The sequence below is a fragment of the Pteropus vampyrus genome, unplaced genomic scaffold (assembly GCF_000151845.1).
Source record: "Pteropus vampyrus isolate Shadow unplaced genomic scaffold, Pvam_2.0 Scaffold11, whole genome shotgun sequence".
Lineage (NCBI taxonomy): Eukaryota > Metazoa > Chordata > Mammalia > Chiroptera > Pteropodidae > Pteropus > Pteropus vampyrus.
In genome coordinates this window covers 11866684-11893787 of record NW_011888792.1, presented here as the reverse complement: position 1 = coordinate 11893787, position 27104 = coordinate 11866684, and the positions used below count along the sequence as shown (strand labels likewise).

Here is a 27104-nt window from a genome sequence, read left to right as displayed (position 1 = left end):
TTATTGGCTCTATTGCATATTGCCAGATCAATGATGGATTTTAACAGTAAAGAAAATTTAATAAATTTGATATGGAAATCAGAATTATAATACAGTAGCAGAAACTCATCACAAATATTTGGACAGCAGTGAGGATAACCTTTGAATGTTAACTGCTTATAACTGAATTAGATTTGCTACATTTTGTCCAAATTCATAGATTATGATAAATAGGATAGCTAGGCAAGATAGAAAAAATTGGAATGATTTTGTTTATGAAATACCCCAATGTCAACCGTCTGTTTTTGTAATACTTCCTATTTCCCTAAAAAAAAAAAAAGACAGTAATCCAACCTTTAATTCGTATAGTTAAATATAGAAGGAAATTATTTAACTTAATAAATGGACTCCTTTTGGAAGTTAATTTTAATGTTAGTCCACTGATATATTCAAAGTTAAACTCTAAATTAGGGAGATAAACTCAAAAGACAGGAGTAAAGGGCAGTGCTTGGGACTGTGAAGGTGGGAAAGAAGACTCCCCGAAGTAGTGATGCCTTCTCTCAAGATAGTAGGCAGTTGTATTGGCTTATTCACCTGACAGACATAGAAAGAGGTAACACAGTATTTGGTTTACTCTGGCTCCAAAAAGCTCTGGAAATGTAGTCAAAATTTTCTGTATGTGGCAATAGTGTGGTGTACTAAGTGTAAACATAAAGCATTATTAGACACCTTAAGCTGTGGTGAGAGATGTTAAAAAGCAGTTGAAGAGAGAAAAAGGTCATAGACAGTTATCTGGGAGCAATGAGACAAGGATGTTTTAATAAATAACCTATTCTCTGGAGAATGATATGATTTTAGGGTGCGAGGGATAATGGGTGAGATAATTAGGAAGATAGAGCAAAGGGCCAGTTTCTAATTAAATTGACAGTGATATAGGATTTTACTCAGGGAAAATACCAATGATTGGAGTAGGGCCCATTTAGTGCATGCAACTCTGCATTGAGAGTGCTTGCTAGAAGATGCCTCATAAACAAGAGCTAGAAACACAGCATAGCTTTTTGGGCCAAGACTATTTTTTCACTATCTGTCAAGATAAATACCATTCAAATGATGTGTTCATCCACCAAATAGTAATGAAATAGGGAGAGGGCATCCAGGGTGATAGCTGTGGGAGTTAGTCAGTATATTAATTCTGCTTAGCAAGGAAGATGTTTAAATTTGAAAAAAAATAAGTATTAAAGGGTATTCATGCTGCATTCTTATTATGGCACTCATCAGACTAAAAGATATATCAAAAGAAATAGGACTGATAGGACTGATAGGATTAGTAAATGGATGTAGTAAGAAGAAAGCTGAATAAATGAGTAAAGGACAGATTTTTTTTATTTAAAAGGATTCTAGTTTTTAGATGTCGTTTGACTTCTTAAGGCAGGATGAGGTTTTTATTATTTTTTTTAACAATACATCTGAAATAGTATCACGTACATTTTTAGCTAGTACTCAAACAAGTTCCATATTCTATACAAATGGAGGAAATGCAATTCATAATTGACAAGGTATGAATTTTTTATACTTTAAGCCATAAGGCTGCCACATCAACAAATATAATTCCTTAGCAAATAAGTCTTATGTTTATATTTATGAAATGTACACAATTGACACAGAACCCAAAAGGGAATAAGTAAGCATTTTATATATATATTTACTTTGATTTGCAAACTCTATTCTGGGAAACATTTATTAAATTAGAAACAAGGAAGAAATGCAAGCAAAATGTGCTTAGAGGTTCAATTTATCTTAGACTTGGCGTTACTTTTATGCATTTTGTCAAAGCTTGGACTCACACTGGTTGACGTATTTTTTAAAATGCGTAGAGAGCTACTCTGAAAAGTTAAAGTGATAAATTATTAAAACTTAAAATTCATCTATGGGAGCCCCGCATTGTAGTGGTGATTTCATGTTAAATATCCTAAGCTGAAACAACAAGAAGAGATCGAGCCAAGAATCTTGGAAGGAGTGACCAAATCTGGCACATGATGTACTCCACACTTTGTGTAGCTATTGAAGAGGGCACCAGAGCTTACTGAAGGGTCAGAATATGAAATATTCTCTTGAAATAACTTTGATCTCCATTTGAATGTAAGTTCTACAAAGGTAAAGATCTTATTTATCATGCCACTCAACCTCCTTGATGCTAGCATAAAGTTAGAGAAAGCAGCACTTACTAGTTCCCCAGGGGTGAAGAAAGAAAGTCAGGGAGCAGTTCTATCCTCTCCCAGGAGCTGAGGCAATGTCAGTTATTTCGTGAGGCTCCTAATCTGCCACCACTGTGAAAGCGATGGCATTACAACTCAAGTGGGTCTGAAACATACTCAAATCAGATACAATTCTGGCCTGGCACAAAGGGTGCAAAGAGACTGTTTTGTTGTCTTGTTTTCCCATTAATTAATTTTCTGACATATTCAGAGTGGATATAAAGTGTATTAAACTGTGAGCTCCATGAGAGCAGCATAGTAGGCATTCACTTACAGGAGGCATAGAGACAGAGAGAGACACAGAGAGCAATAGGTTGCAGTCGATCCACCTATAGCAGATAAGAGCATCTAACTCTGGAGCCAGCTGCTTGGGTTAGAGTCCTGGCTCCACCAATGACCAGTTGTGACCTTGGGTAACTCATGGCCTGTAGCAATAATAATAATTAGTTAACCCTCATAAAGTTGCTATGAGGGCTAAATGAACTAACATATGGAAAGTACTTACAACAGTGCCTGGCACATGGAAGTTGCTAAATAAGTATCAGCTATTATTATTATATATTCCAAACCTTCACAGTGCCAGCACATAGTAGGCATTCTGTAAATACTTTGGTTACTGAATGAATAAAAGAAAAGAGCTTTAGAACCTGTATGAATATGAACACACAAGCAGCAACTCAGTGAAGAGTAATGGTTCCATTAACCATGTAGGGCTCACATTTCTTGGATCCCAGAATGGTTTAATCTTTCTAAATTCTTAGCCAATTTCAAACAAAATAAGAGCCAGGTCTAAATTTCAAACTCTTTTCTAAACACAATGTTGCTATTAGTAACAGAGATTACAAACAGGCTCTTTAGCCTGTTTTGAAATGGTGCTTTTACTCAGATTGCTATCCACAGAAGTGGTTAGTGCAATGGTTAGCCTTGTGCCAACCTGTGTTGCCAAAACAAACTGCGATTCCTGTGTTGGCATCAGCTTTACACAGGCTAGTAAAAATACACTCAATTTTTGGAAATTTTAGAGTTGTAAATACACAATTCTTTCCCTCTTAATGAAAAGAGGCTTTTTTTTTTTTCATTTTTAGAACAAGAATAGTATGGTTTGACACAGCTTAAGTATCTTTTAATATAAAAGTTTAATAAATGGAATAGACACCAAGTGTCTATAGATCACAGTCCATGAACATTTCTAGGTATACAAAATTTAGCAAGAAGACTTTTCTTTTGATTCACTAAATTGCACATTACCCTGAGAAAAATCAGCAATGTGGTTCTGCCAATATATAGTGGTCCTGACACTTCTATTAGCAAAGGACATTTCTTCTACATCAGCACTAAGTGTTGGCCAAATAGCATGACCTTGGCCTTCTATCTAAACTCTTGTGATTTAAAAAAAAAAAAAAAAATCCACTGGTGGAAATGTATTCTCTATGGAGATAGAGATGATTTACTAGTAACGGAAAAGTTCAGTTTCCATTACTACTGATGGCTGTGCTTCTGTTTGTGTTTTCCCTAAGCCATAACTATTTAAAATGTTACTGTTAGCATTCTTAGTTGTCCCATTTGTTGGTATATAACTCTCCTCCTCAAATCTATAGAGCAAATCATATTAATTAAAATAAATTGGTTGGGACAGTTAAGTTGTGGTATAGATTGTCTCTGAAGGCTATAAATTCAAATTAAGGGTTTTGCTGCTTGTTCCTGGGCTTAGAAACATTCCTTTTACTGCATTAGTAGTAGCAAAAGAAATCTACTACCTTACAAAAGAACATTCATTTGAATTCCTGCAGAAAGAGCTGGATAAACTGCATATATAGACAGTTATCATAATCATACAACACATTCTTGGCTGAAGCAAGCAACCAAGCTGCTAATACATTATGGCAAGTATTGATATTTAATAGTCTTGAGTAAAGCTTTTCATAGATATGCTGTACTTATTTCTCTGTATTTTAAGTATTTATTTCTATATATTTATATCTACTCTATTTCTATGTATTATATGTTAGATACGTATAACATTGGGTTCCAGTAGTTCTCAGTGGTATATACTATATTAACAGTGAGATATTTTAATAAAATAAATAAAGCTTATTTTCTGGATGTTAAAATGTTAAATTAGGTGAAAATAATTTGTGGGGACTTGGAATAACTCACTTTGCTTATTTTAAGAAAAGTCTATGTTGTATAACTTCCAAGGGCAAAGATGCAACTGCTATTTACAGTATTCTATAAAAATTAAAGGTCCTCTACATTTCATTGAAACCTCTATAATAAAATTTTAAAAATAAAATCTGTATCTTTAAATATGAAAATAAGCAGTACAAATCAATGATATTCTTAACTGTTTTTGACCTTATTTTTTTTGGTGGATTAAGTCAGAAATAAGTTTGTAAAGCTCCCTTTGCTCCTTTGTCAAAGTGAGGTTTTTGCTATCCATTCATTTCTAAGTGTCCCTACTGGAAATAAAAGAAAGCCTTGTAATTCCCATGTAGGACACTAGTAATTAACTACCTTAGAGATTCAATACAAAGTTCAGAGAAAAATAAAACTTTTAAAATGTTAAGAATGCATCTACAAGGAAATTTTAAGCTATTCTATTTTAGAGAAGATAAAGCTAAGCAATAATAAATTATCTAGGTTACATGACGAGAATAACATTGCTTTCTCCATCTCCAGTAAGTGTATGCTTAAAAAGATGGAGTGGAACTATATATATTTCTTAAAACTTAGCTTTTAAAACATTAGGCAAAAATGGTTGTGGATTTGCATCATCTGGAGAACATAACAAAAAGTGGGTAGGTCACTATACTTAATAGCTATTAATAGCTATTAAGTATAGTATTGTAAAGCCTGTCTCCAAAGGAAGAGACTCTCTAATCCTATGGTTTACAAAGATAAAAAGACAGAGCTACTAAAAAATAGTGCCGTTTATATTCAAGGTGGTTATATTCAAAATTGATTTTCTGGTTTATAATAGATTTCCCGTAACTATTCATGAATCGCAATACCCATTAAATTATTCTGAAATATAGAATAGCCTTATATCTGTCCCCTCCTTAAAGTCTATCCTTTGGGACTAAGTACTATTCATCATCAGCTTCCTATAGAAATTGTCTTTGAAGAAGAACATCAAATTCTATAGTTTCCAATTTTACCACAGAATTTGATAATGACTTTACTACTCAAAAAAATCAGGATGCTTTCTGCCATTAATGTTGCTACTTTTCCAATGAATGAGGAAGAATATGAATTATTCTTTAAAGCTGCCTCAGATTACATTATGAGTCAAGGAAGAAATGCCTGAATTATGCCTTTCCCACAAACAACTATTAAAATAAAGCCTAAGGAAATGGCATCCGTGCCTTATATTACCATTGACATTTCATACCTAAAATGAAATATTTCTAAAAAAATCTTTATGGGATTATATATTAAGAATAATTATTCAGTCCAGCCCATATGATGAACTCTCTCAGTCTGAATAAGTTCCCTGAGGACAAGAGCATATCTGGCTCCTCCCACTTCTACATTACCTAGCACAGTGTTTTGAAGTTAGCAGGTTCTCAATAAATGTTTGCTGGATGAATGGGCTAATTAATTATATACAGCAAAATTCTTCTAAAATGTGGCTAATTCTGATAGATATCAAAAAAACCAAAACCAAGGCAGATATTTTAAAACATAAACTACATGTTCTAAAAGCCCAATATAACAAGTAACTTATAAGTAGGGGTCCACTACAGTTAATTTCCTACCAATACCATTCATTGAGACAGTTTCCCAGTTTTTGCTAATTTGGGCCAGTCTTCTATTTCTTCTACACCTACAACGCCATATCTTAAGAACTGGTATAGTGAGTGTTAGGTATAGTGTATAAAACTGGTATATAGTCTTATGGATTCCTAGGTTATAACACAGAGATTTGAGTTTGCTTAGTTAGTGTTATATATTCTCATTCTTTAAAAATTAAGAACCTAAATATTTAGTTATTCTCAGATAATTGCATTAAACCAGAATGAAAAATGAATGATTATGTTTTACTAATGACTAAAAGAGCTTTGTTGGCCTGTATAATTTCTAAGAATTAACTGTAATAATTTCATGAGAACTAAAATGATAGAGTCCTTTTATTACAATCTTAGTGTATACTTTTGAGGAACTTCTAACAAGAAAAGCAAGGCAATCAACAACCAGAGATCCAAAAGAGACCAATGGATGAAGTTACATACTTCACTGTAAGTGGTACAAAAAGTGAAGAGTAAGGAAAAGGTTATTCAGATCAATCATGGTGTCACATTTTCAGAAATTAAATGTTTAATTAGTTGGTAGCCTACAAAAGAACTTACTCCAGTGTAGATTACAACCTATATAAAGCAAAGTACTTTGCTAAACCAAGGCTTGTTTTAGAACATTTTTACATTGGTCGTAAACTCTAGTCTGGTACCAAATAAAATGAAGTTACTAACATCTTGTTTTCCTTATATCACCATCTCTTAAAAAAGATGTGGGGATGGTTAGTACATGAATGAACTTGCAGGAAGTTGTTGTCTTTTGGTATAATAATTGAATTTAAGACCTTAAGAATCAACTAGTAATGTAGAAAGTAAGGATAAAGAGACTAATTTTAAGGCCCTAAGAACCTACTTTTTACCATTCATCCAAATAACAAGACCTATTTGACATACCGACTAACATCCATTGTGATACTGGTAGATAAAGGTTATTCTTCAATTCACCAAAGAATAATATAGTAACATCTAAACTTCTAAGGCATACCAATCAACAGATATTTTGTGGATGCTTAAAAGTGTACAGAGTGTAGCGTGCAGAGCACTAGTCTTTTGAAATATGTTCCTTGAAATAAAATATCTGGAATAAAAGCTATAGATACTTAAAAGTCTTCCTCGAGGAACTCCAAGTACGGTGAAAAGATACTACATGCGAACAAAAAAAAGTATAATCATGAAATAACAGCCCAAGAAAATCATAGAAGAGATGTAACAAAGCTCTGTGTGGCTAATTGATCAAAATGGTGTTGACATTGGGAACCAGACGACTCAAAAGAGGAAGGACAATCACATTAGGGTTAGATCATTGGAAGGACTTCCTGGACGAGGTAGACTATAGATTGCGTCTGAAGAAATGAGCAGGTTTGAGAGTGCGTGGAAAGGCATATCAGGTGAGTAGAATAGCAAAAGCAGATGTGCAAATGTGGGAAAATATAAGGCAAAAGACAATAATGAAAATAATTTTCTCCCTGAAGAAAGATAGTGGCAGCTAAACAGAACCACTACCAAGCTAGAACTCCAAGACTTTAAACTCTATAGGCAGAGCAGTCAATGCGGGTTTAGTGTAGTAGTGGTGTGAGGCTTGAGCTCTGAATATCTAGAGAATACTGTACCATTCAGGCAATGAAATCATGAGCACCTATGATTCTGCGTACAACTCTACTATGTGGAGGATCTTTTTCCCACACCTCCAAGCAATCCTTTGACACCAGCTAGATATCCTACAATTCAACTCAATTCTGAGACTATCTACCTGGAGGTGATATCAGATCCCACAGGTTAAGGGCTCAGTCCTACAAAACTGCCCTCCGCTGCCACTGCCACTGCCCCACCTACTTCACATGCCAGTTACAAGTCTAGATTGTTACCTGTGCTTCTGACAGACCAGGTTACAGATTGGCAGTTTCACCAATCCCCTTTTTGAGTTTGATTAATTTGCTAGAGCAGCTCATAGAACTCAGAGAAACATTTGACTTACTAGATTTCCAACTTATTATAAAAGGATATAACTCAGGAACAGCCAGATGGAAGAGATGCACAGGACAAAGTACAGGGAAAGGGTGCAGAGCTTCCGTGGTCTCTTCCAACACACCATTCTCTCCAAAGCTCCATGTATTCACCAATCCTGCAACTCTTTGAACTGTGTCCTTTTGGCTTTTTATGGAGGCTTTATGACACAGGAATGATTGGTTAAATCATTGGCAAGTGGTGACTGAACTCTATATCTAGTCCCTCTCTTCTCCCAGGAAGTTGTGGGGGGGTACTGAAAGTCCCACATGGTTGGCTCCACTAGCAACCAGCCCCCAAACTGAAGAGCTTTCCAAAAGTCACTTCATTAACATAACAAAAGAAACATTTATAGCTCTCATCAAAGGAAATTCCAAGGGTTTTAGGAGCTCTGTGCTAGAAACTGGGAAGAGGACCAAATATATATTTCTTATTGTAAATCAAAATTTCACAACACTTGAACCGTGGACTGATGGCAGAAGGATGAATGTGAAACTGATTACAGAGTAAGATGTCCCTTAACTGGTGACTGACTAGGGACAAGATTGGAAGTGGAAGTATAAAGTACTTCAAGTTCAGACCCTGTATTATTGAATGTGGGTGTAATGGTTAATTTGAATAATTAAAAAATACGTATATAAAAAATACATATGAATGATGAATATAATTGGAGTGGGAGTAAAAATAGCCATCAACAAATTGCATTTAGAAAGCCTGAGGGAAAAATGAAGTTTAAAGATCTTGAATCAGTTTGGGAGACAGATGACTTACAGATGGAGAGACAACAGCTGAATATATGGGAATAAATTTGGGGCTTACCTAGGGAGAAGAGAAGATGGTCCAGGACTGAATGAATCCTAAGGAAAGCCCACATTTATAAGGCAACAGGAAGAAGAGAACAGAGACATCCTTTCTCCTTCTGATTTGAATCTCCCTAGAAGCCAGTCTACACTGTTGTATAGAGGAGAGGACAAAAAGGTTTGTTTGAGGAGAATAAAATTCAATATGACTTCACTTTTCACTCCTCAGATACCAACTGGCAGGATAATTTGAAATCATTAATTTGGCCAGATGGTTAATGTTGTTTAACAGTACAATTAACTAATAAATAATTGTAAAGCACTTTGTAAATATAAAGTACTGTGTAAATGCTTAATAATAACATTAAATCAGGAGGCTTATTTCAAGTTACATTTTTATAACCAAGTGTTTTATTGGTGTTTCAGGAGAAATGCCAATAATATGATCGAATGCCATCATTATAGACTGTATTTGAAAAATACAACAAAGAGATAATAAAAAAAAAAAAATAGCCTTGGTCATGCTAGGCCGAACAGAATGAACTAGCGTGAAACAAAAGAAAGAAAAGAGGGAATGACAACATGATCATAGAAATGTATAACTGAACATTGAGTGAAACCACCATAATATTTAATAACTTCTTTTACCCACATATTTATAAGAAAGACAATTTATCAGATAAAACAGTGTGAAGGGTACAGGGAAGGAAAAGAACTATAGAGGTACGAGCTCTGGGGAAGGCACTTGTACAAGTAGAGTCTCATAAAATATTTAGCAATAGTTTATGAATTCATAGCTCACCTACTCTTTATAAAAATGCATTAGATATATACTGTTAGCATCTCCTATTTTCTACTTGAGAAAACTGAGGCACAGAGAGGTTGAGAAACTTGCCTAATATCACATAGCCACTAAAATGCAGAGTCAGGATTCAAACCTAGACAGTATGGTTCCAGTATCTGCTGCTAGGAATATGGGAAAGGTTTTATTTTCCTGATAAAATGGGACAGGTGCAGCTGATATACACTTTCCTCTTTTTTCCTTCCTCAAAACAAAGATGTGATGCTGAAGTTACAATGACCATCTTGGAACCATGAGGTAAAAGACAAGAGAACCAGACATCAGCCCTGCTGTTGTCTGGTTTAATCCATGCCAGCAATCACTCACCTCTGGATTAAAAATAACTCCCTATTGGTTTAATCGACCACAATCAGGATTTCTGCTATTTGTAACTTTAACCAATATGCCAGATAATCATAATAATAAGTTATTGCTCATTTAGTGTTTGTTGTGAACCATGCACTATTTTATGTTTTAGTTGTACTTAGTCATTTCATCCTGATGGCAATTCTACGAAGAAAACACTGATATTATTCCCATTTTATTGGTAAGGAAACTGAGGCACAGTTTATCTGGCTTGCCCATAGCCACTCGATTTATAAGGAATTCAAATCCAGCACCTGACTTCTAAACTTCCACTCTTCAGCAAACTGTGTTCTAAGCAGTGAAACACTAAAACCATTTCAGTTAAAATCACGGACTAGACAGGGACGCTTCAACATTATCTTGGAGATTCAGAGGACATGTTTCTCAGCAGGGATGCTATTAACATTTTGGAAAGACAATTCTTTATTGTTTGGCACTGCTGCATAATAAAGATGTTTACCATCTTTTTTCCAGGATCCCAGAAACACCCTCTGGATGTTAACAAAAAACGCTCTCTATAGTTCCCCATAGGGAGGCAGTGTCTCCCCAGTTAAGAACCGCCCTTATAGAACAGCATTTAGCAAACATTCTCTGTAAAAGTACAAACGGTAAATATTTTAGGCTTTGTGGGACATTTAGTCTGAGTGGGTCTCAGTGACAACTACTAAACTCTGACATTATAGAGGGAAATCGGTCATGGGCAATATATAAATGATCATAGCTGTGTTCCCGTCAATTTGGATTCCATTTTATATGAGAACCCTGAAGCACAGAGAGATTAAGAAACTTGCCTGAGGTGATTCAACCCAAAGGCAAAGTGATTCCAGAGCCTATGCTCTCATTCAGGATACCATTGAGTTCAGAGGTTTTAGATGTTTTTCTCTTAGCAGAAGGCATAGTAAATGCCTCAGAAAACTTCTCACACTCTAGATGCTGGACTCTCTCCTCTGTCTGCTGTTGTGTGCTTTTTCCTGCTCCCAGGACTTACTTTAGTGACAGCCTGGACCCACACTACCAAGGATATGCCTTATGCTCAAACACTCCCCAAGCATGGCTCTCCTAGTCAGTTCTGACACACGGTTATCTACAAAGCACCCCCAAATAAAACACTTCATCAAACTGATCACAGGAATAATTACTCACTGATCTATGTTTTTATTTTGTACCCCTCCAGGTCGCATTTTAGAGATCCCAAATCCACCACTGCTCATTGAAGTGAGCAGAAATAGAAAGTTCTTAGCCATGATCTGGAACATGTAAGAGCCCTATAAAATCACCTAAAATTCAAAGAATATGTTACCTAAAAGTCATAGAACATACAGAAGAGCAGACAGATACCTCTGGTCCAGTTCTGAATGTGTGTAAATCCAGGAAGACACCAAGGCTGAGAACATCCACATCAATCTTAGTGCTAGTGAGCAAGGTTGTGACTGGTGGTTCTGTTAGGGTCCCTTGTTGTGTTTGGATAGGAAAAGGGACCCCCTAATCAAGGATAGGCCAAGCTCTCACATCTACTCACGTAGGAGCCATACTGATGGAACACATTCCAGAAGATAATTAAGACTATAGTACAGATCAGTGGGATCTCATGAGATTTTCTTGCTCATCACTGTCTAAGACACAACATATTCACTGCTACGAGCAGGAATGGGGGTCAGGTTCAAGTTCTTTTTCCAGAGTAGGCATGTGGGGAAATTAGCAATAGTGAAAGAGAGAGAGCAGGCTACCAATGTCAGGAAAAGCAAAAATATAAGCACTTCATAAAGCTGATTTAAGGAGAACTACAATATGCTGGTTCTGACATCTCTGGTTTCTTAGGGACATACTTCCACTACGGATTTTAAATATATAGACTAGGGATAGACATTTTAACCAGATTGCCCAATCAATTGTGTTTAACAGATTGTTTTCTCTTCCAATAGTTTTTTGATAGCATTGTTTATGAACTGGGTTAACAAAGCCTAAAACTACAAAGGAATTAGAGATAAACTTCTCTTTAAGGACTTACAGATGTGAACTATAACAACGCTCATGATAAACATACATATCAAATCTTTAATGCTTCTAATCTCTAAAAGTAAAATATTAGGGAAAACATAGTTCTAAGAGTTAGTTTCTCCTATCTTTGTCATAATTTCTTATTCTCTTATGAAATAATTTTTCTTAATAAGCACAAAGCAAAAATAAGAATTTTGTGGTAGGTAAATAACTTTGCCTAATATCATTGATTACTAACAGCATAATTATACTATAACGTTCCTATAAATGTCATGAAGCTTCAAAAATCCTTATCTTGGATTTGATTATGTATACAATTTATTTAAATTACATTAATTATACAGGTTTTTTAAAATGAAGCAGAGAGCTTGTGTTTTCAATTTTCACAAGTAGAAACAATGATCAAAATATTTACGTGTGTATTACATATATTGTTGACATTCATAAAATAATTCATTTACTCAGTATACAATATTAGCACTTTTACATGGGAGAAAAAAGGCAAACCCAATTTTTCAGGTTTAGATTTCTTTAAGAGTATTTATATGAACTTTAGAAAGTTCTTCTTTTAAATATCTAGCCCAAGTTAGGCAATGTTTTTCAGGAAATAAAATATTTAAACTATTTTTAACTGTAATTAATGACACTCATCAAATGGTTTTAAAACCATTTGGTTGTATTTACAAGCCAAGCTCCAGAGTCTGATTACCTTACTTCAATCCAAGGGTACTTGGGTAAGTGACATTAACATTTCTGCATCTCAGTTTATTCTGCTGTAGAATGGGAATAACATTTTTAGCGATTTAAAGAGTGATATATCAGGTCTTTAAAACAATGCCTAATACATAGTGCTATGTAAGAATTTCTCACTATTTATTTTCATGCTTGGAAGTTCAACTTAGCATACAAATTATTGATGCCAAATTCACCTATATAAAATGGGTAGGGATAGTTCTTCATCTTTAAAATTCCATGAAAGCAGTATTTGGTAACATTGTGGGTTTAATTTTAAATCTCCAAATACAGAATTTTAGGAGTATTGCCCCTTGAAACATGGCTTTGAACAGGGCAGTGATAAAAAGTATCTACCCTTCAAGTTGTTATTAAAGCCTATATACAAATAACCTAACTCTGACCATATGGAAACATATGGAGAAACTGAGACAGCCAGAAACAGTAGTTTTTAGATTCAGCCAACATTGGTACTAGGAGATGAGGAGAATCCCAGGCAGAGAAAGAAGAAGCAATGTAAATTAAACCCAGGTCTGATCTCTCAGATAATCCCCCTTCTGTCTTTTCTCTTCCTCCCAGGGCTGGCCAGGGCAAATTGAACCAACTCTCCAACAAGGAAACCTATGTGGAACCTACTAGGAGGTTTTTATAGAAATGCAATGCCCATGCTTTCTCTTTACCAAACAAAACCAGAACAATCTCACCCCAAACTCGATATGCTTTCCCAATGTATGACAGGCTGTTTGTTGCCCAGGAGTTTAAATATAATATAATAGGGGGTTTCTGGAAGACATTCATTGAACAGCTGCTTTTTTGTGTTAGAAATCCTATCTCTTTCCTGATTGTATATATAAAAATCCTAAAGACTACCAAAAAACTATTAGAAGTAATAAACAAATAGAGCAAATTTACAGGATATAAAATCAATGTACAAAAATCTGTTGTGTTCTTATATACTAACAACAAAATATCAGAAAAAGAAATGAAGAAACCAATTCCATTTGCAATTGCCACAAAAAAAATAAAATACCTAGAAATAAATTTAATAAGGGAAGTAAAGGACCTATACACTGAAAACTACAAGACATTGTTGAAAGAAATTGAAGGAAACACAAAGAACTGGAAAGACGTTACGTGTTCAGGAATTGGAAAATCAACATAGTTAAAACGGCCATATTACCTAAGGCAATATACAGATTTAATGCAATCCCTATGAAAATCCTAGTGGCATTTTTCAAAGAAATACAACAAAAAATCCTTAATTTTGTATGGAATGATAAAAGACTCCCGAGCAAAAAAAGAACAAAACAGGAGATATCATACTCCCCGACTTCAAATTATACTATAAAGCTACAATAATCAAAACAGGATGGTGTTGGCAGAAAAACACACACACAGACCAATGGAACAGAATTGAGAGCCAAGAAATAAACCCACGGGTACATGGACAAAGGAGCCAAATTTTCGACACAGAAGCCAAAAACATTCAATGGAGAAAGGAAAGCTTCTTCAATAAATGGTGTTGGGAAAATTGGAAAGCTACATGCAAAAGAATGAAACTAGAATACTATATGACACCATAAGTAAAAATTAACTCAAAATGGATTAAGGACTTGAATATAAGACCTGAACCAATAAAATACATAAAATAAAACAAGTAGTAAACTTAAGGACCTTGGTCTCAGAGAGGCTTTTGGAACATGACCCCACAGACATAGGAAGTAAAAGCAAAATAAGTGAATGGGACTACATCAAACTGAAAAGTTTCTGCACAGCAGAACAAAAAGGCAACCAACCAAATGGGAGAAGATGTTTACAAACGATAACTCTGATAAGAGGCTAATATCCAAAATGTGGAAAGAACTCATACAACTCAATTAAAAAAAAATCCAATTAAAAACTGAGCAGAGGACCCAAAGAGACACTTTTCCCAAGAAGACGTACAAATGGCCAATAGATATATGAAAAGATGTTCAACTTCCCTAGTTGTAAGGGAAATGCAAATCAAAATCACAATGAGATACCACCTCACACTTGTTAGAATAACTATTATCAATAAGACAAGAAATAACAAGGGTTGGAGTGAATGTGAAGAAAAAGGAACACTCATACACTGCTGATGGGAACGTAAACTGATACAGCCACTGTGAAAAACAGTATGGAGGTTTCTCAGAAAATAAATACAGCCACCATATGACCCAGCAATCCCTCTTCTGGATATCTACCAGAAAATTTAGAAACTTTTTTCTTTTGTAAAGATATATGTACCTCTGTGTTCACTGCAGCATTATTCACGACAGCCTGAACATGGAAACAACCTAAGTGTCCTTCAATGGATGACTGGATAAAGAAGATATGGTACATATATACAATGGAATACTACTCAGCCATAAGAAAGAATGAAATACTGCCATTTGCCACCACATGGATAGATCTTGACACAATCAGCTAAGCAAAATAAGTCGGATGGAAAAGGACAAAAACCATATGATTTCACTCATATATGGGATATAAAACAGAAACAAATTAACAAAACAAACAAACTCATAGACGGAAACAATAATATGAAGGTTACCAGAAGGGAAGTGAGGTTAGAAGAGGATAAAGAAGGTTAAGGAGGTCAAATATATGGTGACAGAGGGTGGTGAGCATATAATGCAATATACAGATGACGTGAGCATACAATGCCATATATTGCTGATGTATTATAGAACTGTACACTTGAAAGTCATATATGTTATTAACAATATCACCCCAATAAATTTAATTTTAAAAAAATCCTACCCCCTTGAAGACCTTATAGCAGAGGGTCTTTTAGGATATATCAACATTGGTTTTAAAATCCTTTTGTGGCAACATATCATGGTGGATGGCTTAGGGGTTGGTAGAAATAGGAAGAAAAGAGAAAGGAAATATGTGTAGATAATTCTTTGTTGGAGTCCTGGGTTAAGGATGCTCTGAATAGTCCTGCGGAGGTGGCATATATGAGAGTGGAGGCAGAGAGGAAGGATGGTAAGAAAGGATTAATCTTGGATTACTGTGATATTTACTTTGCAAGATTATATAAATAATAGTTCCATATTTTTAGCATTTTGTTCTATATCTCCCAATCATACAGAATTAGAAAGTCTTTAATTTCTTTCTTTTTCCTTTATCTCTTTTTCTCTCTCTCTCCTTTCTTTCTCTTAGCGCATTCTCTATGGGACCTTGCTAACAATTTGCTGCTTTTCTTGGGTGATTGAACTTGATTATTTCAAATCTGATCTTATTTCTAGGAATAGACCTGACCCGCCTTTAAAGTATATTCAATTTAGCCTGATATTTCTGTTGCTATTAAAGTCTTGTTGACAAACTTCTCTGCAATCTAAAGTCACTGATCAGTGAGAGGAAAATGCTGTGAAAAACATTTGCTTATTAATTGCTAATTCTAGATTTTACTTATATGCATGTATATCCTGGTAAGCCATATTTTAAAATTCAAAATCCAGAAACCTCATTTAAAACAATACTTTAAAACTGTACCCTGGAGTAGAGCTGGTTTGACTGCTTTTCTCTCCCATTCTCCTGGCCCACTCTGCAGAAGCAGTGCCAATGAATTGTGTTGCCCAAGAGGCAGTCAGTAGAGAATAAATAAAGAGAAACAGACGCCTCAACAAACCAGCGAATACACATACTCAAACCCTGAATAACTAAGTGTTGACTGTGGTTTGGAAGTTACAAAAATACTAAGATGTGATTTTTCTTTTAGGTGGGAAATGAGGAAGGATGAAAGACTAGAAGAGGAAGAAAAAGCAATGTTGGAACATTTAAAACGAATTTGCAACATCCAGAACTCTTCTGCCTCAGATAACACAGAGGAAGATTAATCTTCAGAAAACAGCTACAGTTTTATTTTAGGAAATAATCACATATAATGGAGTAGGATTTTTACTACAGTCAAGATGAACCTCAGATGTGCTGTGAAGCATGAAACCAATGACTAATCTCTGAACCGAAAAGGAATAAAGAACATAAAGAATAAAGTGCTACATTTTTTTTATTTTAAAAATAATTTCAAATGTTTTTCTTTCCTCAGTCTTTCTCTTTATGTGATATAACTGCTGCCATCTCGTGTTCCCTTTGAATTATTTTTCCTCTTTCAGTCCTGAAGTATCTATGACAACAGGCAAAATGTTTGGAAATCTTTTCCCTAAGGATTTTAAATACATCTGGATGTTAAGTTGAATGGAGTCACATATTGCCCTGAGGATCATCTGAAAATTTCAGTCTAATTTTGTAGCTGTAGCCCAAGTCCAGGCCTTAATTGCCTCCCATAGCCTCTTCCTCATCCAATTTATCTTAACCATAGCTACAGAAAGCACTCTCCTGAAGTGTAACTTTACTCATATCCCTGCATATAATGGTATTTTAAACATCAGTCTGAAACTTCTAATCATATACTTTCAGATTCTATATCCCCAATGGCTCCATATTCAGGCAACTGCCTGCCATCCTCTTAGCTCAAGCCACATGCTTGCCATTTTCCCCAACCAGAGACCATCTTTCTCGCAAAATTATGTTCAAAACTCACTCCAGTGATCTCTGCTCTACAGCTCATTATCCATAGTTTCTGTTACTTCTCTTATTTCAATTACATTGATATACACACTAAGGAAATGAGACGTGTTCTAGCACCCTCTCTGCCAAGTGAAGTTATATTTACTATATTCTTCTTAACAGCACCGATATCAGATTATAGACTTTAAAGGCCTTAAAATATAAAGTGAAGTCTCCTTCTATAATAATAGTCTCCCCAAATAACTACTACAAAGTTAGCCATCTACTCAGCAGTTAATTAACACAGCTGTTTGAATGGCTGTCATTAAAAGATGATGACAAAGACATTTAGACTGTTGAGCAATCTATAGGACATCTGGACAAAGCCTTATACCATGAACTATTTTAGAGCATATGACACTGAATATCATGGTTTCTGATGTTCTCAGATTGTCCATGTTTCCATATTCCATTTTTATAAAATATGTGTAGGCTATATGATTTCCAAAGAAAGTATTTAAGTATTTTCCAAAGAGTGAAAGCTTAAAATGCTTGCATTATTTCTTTACATAAAAACACATGAATGGCTATGTAGCCAGCTGCCTGCCCGATAATACATTTTATTTTTAAAGAATGTACTTTAGTTGGCAAGTATAATAATGAACCAAACTTTTTAAGACATGGTTGAAATAATTCTAAAAATTCAATGCAGACCATTTAAAAATTATAAGAAACTTTTATGAGAATTGGACTTTCCATCTAATCTTACCCATAAACAGTTACTATAACAATCAACATAAAGCAACAGTTGACTTTATTCTTTCAGCTTAGTAATAGTCTATGTATTAAATCTGCATAACTATTTTTTATTAGAATAGAAACTAAAAGTCAAAATAAATAGATCCTATAAATTAAATGAAATCATTTGTAAAGTTATAGTATTTTACATTTGAGTTCTTTTATCTTCTAATATACCTAAAGATCATCTTTTAACACTATTTTTTTTACTGAATCTATATATTTCTATAGTAATCTCGAGAAGTGATTTAGTCCCTCTAGAAAAAGTTTCTCTATGACTCCATTCTGAAAGAAGTATAGTAAAGGGTGAATGGGATGAGTTGGAAGGAGAGGAAAGTAGAAAAGAGATAAGAGTTGGCATTTGAATTCTTTTCTATACTTGCTCAGTGAAATTACTGTAGCAATAAGTGCAATAAAATTTATAATTGGGAATGTTAAATGACTAGTCATTGATTATCAGATCATTTTGATGTTATACTTGCTATGTTTCTTAAAGTATAAAAAGTGATAATTCAAAACAGTTTCCTTTCTTATAATTATTTTGCATTTGTATACATTAACAACAGGAATGAACACTTTATAACTCCATATGCATACTGCAAAAATATTATCTTTCTATAAAATATTATATTCCTCGGTGTTGTGTTTAACTGTATTTTTATGTAATTATAAAGAAGTATCTATTTTATTATTGGTTTAGCAGTTACTGTGTGGAAACAGTGTGAATTAATTCTTACTAAGATAGATGGTAACGTGTTTTTCATATATTTTACATTTTTATCACCTTTACCAAACACTGTTACAGAACTACCAACCAAGAAATGGGAAAAATAAATCACCTGTTTATTCTACCAGTATGTGCTTACTCAAAATGTCCTATTATCCCAGTTCACAAAATGTGAGTCAAAGAGAGCTTCAGGTAGTTTGTAATTAGTATTTCTTACTACAAAAAAATCTTTTTTTAAAATGATTTTTGTTATACTTGAAATATTTCATCGACAAAATATTAAAAAGCTGTATTCAGCCTTAAAAAGGAAGAAAGTCCTGTCACATGTTACAACACAGATGAACTTTGAGGACATTATGATAGTGAAATAAAACAATCACAAAAAAGACAAATAATGTGTAACTCTACTTATATGAGGTACCTAACGTAGTCAAATTCATAGAAACAGAAAGTAGAATGGTGGTTACTTGGGGTTACAGGGAGGGGAAAAGAGTAATTTAATAAGTATAGAGTCTCATTTTTACAAGATGAAAAAGTTCTGAAGATCTGTTTCACAACAATGTGACTATACCGAACATCACTGAACTGTACACTAGAAAATGGTTAAGATGGCAGATTTCATGTTACGAGTTTTTTGTTTGTTTGTTTGTTTTTCATCACGATTAGAAAAACTGCTGTAGTTGGAATATCCAAATAAATATTCCTAACATGATGCCCGAAAGCTCTTAAATTTTAATAGGGAACTATGAGACCAGTATATTCAACACAAGCTATTATTCCACACAATGATAAAAACTATCTGCTCGCCTTTGAGAAATGTTTTCAACAGCACCATCAGCAAAGCAGTAAACTTTTGTTTTTCTAGAATTTAAAGAATCCAGAAACTTGTAAAACCCCTTTTCCCTCAAAATATTGTAAAATTTATTTGCATGAGTAAAGATGCATAATAGTTATTTATTACTGCATAACAACATTATCAGAACCTGGCAGCTTACAACAACATACATTTATTATCTTATGGTCTCTGTGTGTCAAGTGTCTGGTCATGGTTTACCTGGATTTTCTGCTTGGGGTCTTACAAGATTGCGATGAAGGTGTCAGTCAAGCTGTGGTCTCATCTAAGGCTCAAGTGGGGAAGGATCTCCTTCTAAGCACACATCGTTGTTGATAACATTCATAACTTTGCAGGCTATCAAACATAGGGCCAGGTTTCCTGCCATGTGAGTCTTCCCAAAATAATAGCCTCTTACTTCTTCAAAGTCAGTAAGGGAGGTCTCCCTTGCAAGATCAATATTACAATCATATGTAACATAATCACATGCATTTACTCATGCACATTTCATCACCTTTATTAAATTCTAGTGGTTAAAAGCAAGTCACTCATCCCACCCAAGCTTGAGGAAAGGAATCACACAACAGTGTGAATGCCAAGATGTAAAGATGTTGGGAGCCACTCTAGAGTCTACCCACCACAAGTTGGAATCTAGGCACTGAAATATCCAATATGGGGGGAACCAGTAGGGAACTGGAAATAGAGCTGGACTAGGAATGAGACGAAAACGTTGCTATTTATCAATCGGCTATAATAAGCTAGATTCTGAGCCAGAATCTCTGTAAGCAGACAATTTAATCTTCTCTAAGCCATTATTGAGATCAGTATTGAGAGCCCCATTTGAGATAATAAGAAAATGAGTTGTAGAGATGTGAAAAAACTGACTCAAATTTTAAGTAAAGATGCAAGTGAGGTTCCGATTCAAGATGGCAATATAGGGAGATCCTGACCCTAACCTCCTCCCACAAACACACCAAATCTATAGCTACATGTGGAACAATTTCCTCTGAAGAAAAACCTGAAAACTACTTGAGTGATGACTACCTGTTAGGCAAATGAGGAAAAACTACGATGAAGTGTGCAGGAGAAACTGAGACACAATCTTGCCATAAACGCTAACCCCTGAACAAGGACCCATAATGAGGGAACTCAAAACCCAGAGATTTTCCCCAAAGAGTGAAAGGTTTATCCCACATCGGGCATCCCAACTTTTAAGATCTTCGCCTGAGAGACGATCCCCCCAAACCTGTCACTCTACAGATCAATGGTGCTCATGTCCAACCAACCCACAAGGCTACAGTGATCTAAAAAATGGTTCTTAAAAGACTCAGGCGCTTAGGATTCAGTCGCCCCAGGGCCAGGTTCAGAAGCAGTTGACCTTGCCCACACTTTATGTGAAAGAGGCTCATTTGCTACTCTTAAAACACTGGTCTGAGGGGCAGGCATCTAACAATACAAATCTAGAGGAGTGCTGGAATACTCTTGGGGACAAAGCCTGGTGGGTGCCATCTGTTTTTTTCTTTGAACAATTACTATGAACAATTATATACCAACAAATAGGACAACCTACAAGAAATGGATAAATTCCTAGAAACATATAAACTGCCAAGACTGATTCATGAAGAAATAGAAAATCTGAACAGATCAATTGCTAGTAAGGAGATTGAATTAATAATCAAAAACTTACCAACAAACAAACATCTAGGACCAGATGGTTTCACTGGTGAATTCTATCAAACATTCAAAGAAGAATTAATGCCAATCCTTCTCCATCTCTTCCAAAAATAGAAGAGGAGAGAATACTTCCAAACTCATTTTATGGGGCCAGCATTACTCTGATATCAAAACCAGACAAGGATGCCGCAAGAAACGAAAACTACAAGCCAATATCCCTGATGAACCAGATGCAAAAATCCTCAACAAAATCTTAGCACCCGAATTTAACAGCACGTTAAAAGGATCATACACCATTATCAAGTGGGATTTATTCCAAGGATGCAAGCATGGTTCAATAATTGCAAACCAAACAATAAGGCGATAGACCACCTTAACAACATGAAGGATAAAAATCATATAATCACAGTAGATGCAAAAAAGCATTCAGCAAAATTCATCATCTACTTGTGATAAAAATTCTCAATAAAGTAGTACAGAGGAAACATATGTCAACATAATAAGAACCATATATGACAAGCCCACAGCTAACGCCAGACTCAATGGTGAAATCTTTTCCTCTAGATCAGGAACGAGACAAGGATGCATACGCCTGCCACTTTTATTCAGCAGGGTATTGGAAGTCCTAGCTAGAGTAATTGCAAGGAAAAAAAAAAAGCATCCAAATTGGAAAAGAAGAAGTAAAGCTGTCACTATTTGCAGATAACATGATATTTTATATAGAAAACTCTAAAGATGGCACCTAAAAACCTGTCAGAACTAATCACCTTAATAAAGTTGCAGATACAAAATCAATATACAAAAGTCTGTTGTGTTTCTCTACACTAATAATGAACTATCGGAAAGAGATATTAAGAAAACAATCCTATTTACAATTGCATCAAAAAGAATAAAATATCTAGAAATAAATTTAACCAAGAAGGTGAAAGACCCATACACTGAAAACTATAAGATATTAATGAAAGAAACTGAGGAAGACACAAAGAAATGGAAAGAGTCTCCACTCATGAATTAGAATAATATTGTTAAAATGTCCTTACTACCCAAAGCAATCTACAGGTTCAGTGAAAAACCTATCAAATGTCCTATGGTATCTTTTCACAGAAATAAGACAGACAATCCTAAAATTTGTATGGAACCACAAAAGATTTTGCATAACCAAAGCAATCTTAAGAAAGAAGTACAAAGCTGGCGGTCTCGCATTCCCTGATTTCACACTATATTATAAAGCTATAGTAATCAAAACATTATGATATTGGCATAAAAAACAGGCACATAGATCAATGAAATATTATAGGGGCGGAAATAAACTCACACATCTATGGGAGGAGGGGAGGTTGGCAAAATGAGTGATGGCAGTCAAAATGGACAAACTAAAATAAGTCTGGGGATATAATGTACAACACGGTGACTATAGTTAATAATACTATATTGCATATTTGAAAGTTGCTAAGAGAGCAAATCTTAAAAGTTCTCATTTCAAGAAAAAATTTGTAACAATATATAATAAAATATGTTAACCAGAGTTATTGTGGTGATCATTTCAAAATATATACAAATACAAAATCATTAAGTTGTATACTTGAAACTAATGTGATATTATATGTCAATTATATATCAATTAAAAAAAGATGCACGGTAAAGTCCAGGCTTTAACACATCACCTCTAATCCAACGATGTAGTACTAATAGATGAAACATAACAAATAAAAAGCAGAAAACCAGAGTGGGGCTCAAAAGTAAAATAAACAAACCAGAAATGAAAAGAGACTCAAGATGTCCAAAACTGCACACCTGGCATGACAGCATGAGAAGCTCTACTGACCTGCTCCCCTACTGAAAAGTTAAAAACGAATGAATTAAACGCTTTGAGCACAAAAGACAAACAGCAATCCAAGGGACATCTATTCCAGAAAACCCTATGAAAATTTGGTAAGAAAGGCTAGAATATGTGGTATTTGAACCAAATCGCCTCCCATCCTCCCTCCCTGCAACCGGGGACGCAGACTCTACTCCTGAAGGCTGCAGCCAGAACACAGCATTCGCTCTCCCCCAAGCTCCCAGTCTAAGAACTTTCTTACTCAGGGGAGGAAAATTTCAGCATTTTCCATCCAGCTTTGCTGAGGCTAACGCCCTGGCAAGAGGCGTGGGCTCCCCTTTCTCCCAGACCCCAATTCATGTAATGGAGACTATTTTAGGTGCGGTGCACTGAAAATACCGGAGCCTGGATCACCTTCACCCTGCTCATGAAGCAGTGGTTCCATGAAAGGAAAGTGAACTTTTTGTGAAGTCCAACTTACTATCTGCAGAGAATACTGACAACAGCTTTCAAACTTCCACAGAGTAACACTTTCTTCAGATGAATTCTTACTCTAGCAAACTCCAAACGCAAAACAGATAAAAAGGTTAAGAAGGTTATTTAGCCAGTGTACATATTTTCTTATAAAATCCCTAAAGTGATTCCACAGCACTTTTTTCACCAAGAGACGCTTCTGGTGCAACATGGCCAATTGAACAGATAAAACTACCTTGGGCTCAGATAGTGTGACTGGAATCTTTTGCCCCAGGCTAACATGCTGAGAACGGCTCCCTAAAGAATGAGCAATCTGGAAAATGTCTTTCTGGAAATAATGTAGTTGTGGAGACCTAAAGCAAAGACTGCTAGTTATACAGCAACATCCATTCTCCCTTTTGTTTTTGTAAAGCACATGGTCACCTGGAAAAAGCAAGATCAAATCTCCTGGTACTTAGTAGCATGGTAGTTATGTGTGACTCTATGTCTAAACACCAATCAGTAAGATGTAAACAAAAACAGTGTGAACAAATTCTGGGAAATTCTTATAGGACATTTTCCCTCTTCTTTCTGGCTGGAATGTGAGCATAATAGCTGGAACAGCTACTTTGGCTAGATGTAGATGATACATACTGAGCATGACAGAACCACAAAAAGGTAGAAACCAGGATCGCTGATGACTGGGTGCCATAAAAATTGTCCTGAGGTGCCTGCATTTATATGTATGAGAAATAAACTTCTATCTTGTTTAAACAGCTGTAACTTGGGTTTTCTAATCAGTCACTTCTCAACAAATACATGATGTGGGAGAAAAATATCACCTCGCAAAGCCTGAGGTTACACTGAACATCTGAAAAAGGTATAAAGTTGTAAAACGGGCTGGGGGATGGGGGGTGGGGGAGGTCAGGCCAGCAAGGAAATTCTCCTCCACAAGAATGAAGCCCTTCTTATTCTGATAGCTGTGGGAGACTTTAGCTCACCTATTTTCCACCCCTATATCCTTAAGGAAATGTGACTTCTGAAAAGCCCTATCTACTATCTCAGAGCCTCATTCTTTCCTCCTGTTTAGAAAATATACCTCACTTATACTACGGGAAAAACCAATGTCATGATTTACTTTGAAATGCACTTTAAAGAAGATAAATCGATGGATTGATAGAAGATGGACAGATAGTTATGTGATAAAGCAAGTATAGTAAAATGTTAATAGCTGAATCCAGGCAGTAGGGATAGATACATGTATCCACTGTACTATTCTTTTAACTTCTGTATGCTTGTAAATTTTCATGATAAAATATTGGAAAGAAAAACATTCTAGTTACCTCTGTACTAACCAACATAACCCATTTTACAAAAATATGAACAGAAAACCAGGGATCACCAGACATTTACAGAAAACCAATAAAATTAAGGAAAAGATCATAATAAACAGAATAACCAACCTTAGAAGAAGAGAGGTGGTTCAGGAAACAGAAGAAAAGATAACTTTGTGATGCTATTACAGACATAAAATAGCATTCTACTATGAAAAATAAACAACCATAAAATAAGAAATATTTCTTGAAAATTAAAAATATGGTATCTAAACATTAAAAAAAATTCAGTGACTAAAAACTATCTTGGTCATCTGAAATTTAAATAATATTAAGAGCTAAAACTTACTGAATACAAAGCATCATTTTAAGTTCTTTATACATCTGAGCCACCACTATTGTTCATCTAGATGAATGCAATAGCCTCCCAAATTGTCTACCTACTTCTACACTGACTCCTTAAGTTGATTCTTAGAGCAGCCATAATGATCCTTTAAAAATCAGATCATGTCTTTCCTCTATTCAAAGTCCCCCAGTGACTTCTCTTTTCATTCAGAGAAAAGAGTCTTAACACTGGTCTACAAGATCTGGTCACCTGCTTTTGCCCCTCCCTTGTTCCCCTATGATTACCTCTTTTACAACTCTTCCTTGCTTTCTCCCCTCCCGCTCTCCCCTGGTCTCCTCGTAACTCTGAATTTTCCAAGCATACTCCATCCTTAGTGTTTTTGCTCTAGTTTTGCCATCACAGATTACTTTTGCTTTTCTAGAACTTCACATAAATGAAATTATATAGTATGTACTTTTATGTGTGAGGCCAAGTGTTTTAAGATTCATTCATGTTGTTTTATGTATTTATGCCTTGTTTCTTTCTACTGCTGAGTAGATATTTACAGTTTTCAGCATTTTATTTTTCTGTAATAGGATTTTTATTTGTTTTTTTTTTACTAGTTTTTACATCTGCTGAAATTTCTTGTATTTTCATTCAGTATACTTTGCTTTATATCATTCTATTACATGACTATACCAAAATCTGTTTTTCTATACCCCTATCTGATTGATACCTGGGATGTTTACAGTTTGGGGCTATTATGAATAAAACTGCTATGAGTAGTCATACATTTTAATTATTGGCTTTTTAGCTATACCTATTTGCATTTTTCAGTGCTTGCTCTAGATATTAAAGCATCTATCCATAACTTTCTTAGAATGTGTAGGTCTACTTACCACTTATCCCAGCCTACCTTTTATAATAAACCTTTCATTGTGTTACATCGACATAATAAATCTCACCAGAAAATGTTTTAAGTTTGTTTTAAAGTTATATGTATTTTAACAAAATTAAAAGGAAGAAATAGTCTTTTATTTTTACTGAGATATTTTCTATTTCTGGTGCTCTTTTTTTCCTGAAGATCTGAATTTCCATCTGGTTTTATTGCTCTTCATTAGCATTTCTTATAGTACAGCGATAAACTGTTATTTTTATTACATGAAAATGTTTATTTCACCATTCTTGTAGGATATTTCACAGGTGACAAAATTCTGTATTGACTGATTTTTTTTCCTTTTAGCACTTTAAAGATGATCTACTCTTTTCTGGCCTCCATGGTTTCTGGCTGCTTTCAAGATTTTCTCTTTATTATTGGTTCTAAGCAGCCTGACTGTGTTGCGCATATTTATGACATTTTTGTATTTGTCTATCTCCAAATTCACCAATTCTCTTCTTCCTCACAATCTCCATTCTGCTGTTAAGCCCTTGGTGGATTCCTCAAATTATATTTTATTTTTCTGTAATAGAATTCTCATTTTTTTAAAAACTAGTCTTTATGTCTGCTGAGATTTTCTGTATTTTTGTTTAGTATGAGTATACTTTTCTTTATGTCATTGAGCATAGTCGTAATAGCTCTTTAAAGTCCTGTCTTAGGATTCCAACACTGAAGCATCTTGGGGTCAGTCTCCATCATTTGTCTTTTCTTTTGAGGATGTGTAACTGTGTTGGGGGAATCTTCAAGACCACCTTTACATTCCGAGATTAGCTAGGAGAATGCATAAGACTTATCACATAGTTGTACGCTAACTGCTAAGATTACAGCAATGTAGTGTGTGTGTGTGTGTGTGTGTGTGTGTGTGTGTGTGTGTGTGTGTGTGTGTAAGAGGGAAGGCTC

The 27104-nt window shown here is 35.0% G+C and overlaps 1 protein-coding gene across 1 annotated transcript in view; it reads left to right on the top strand.

Moving 5' to 3' along the window:
* Positions 1 to 18741, top strand: part of KIAA0825 (KIAA0825 ortholog) — a 364821-nt gene extending 346080 nt beyond the window's left edge. The window contains exon 20 of the mRNA XM_023522742.1: positions 16518 to 18741. Coding sequence (XP_023378510.1) covers positions 16518 to 16635 — 118 coding nt within the window. The 3' untranslated portion in view covers positions 16636 to 18741. The remainder of the gene's footprint in view (positions 1 to 16517) is intronic.
* The last annotated feature ends 8363 nt before the right edge of the window (positions 18742 to 27104 follow it).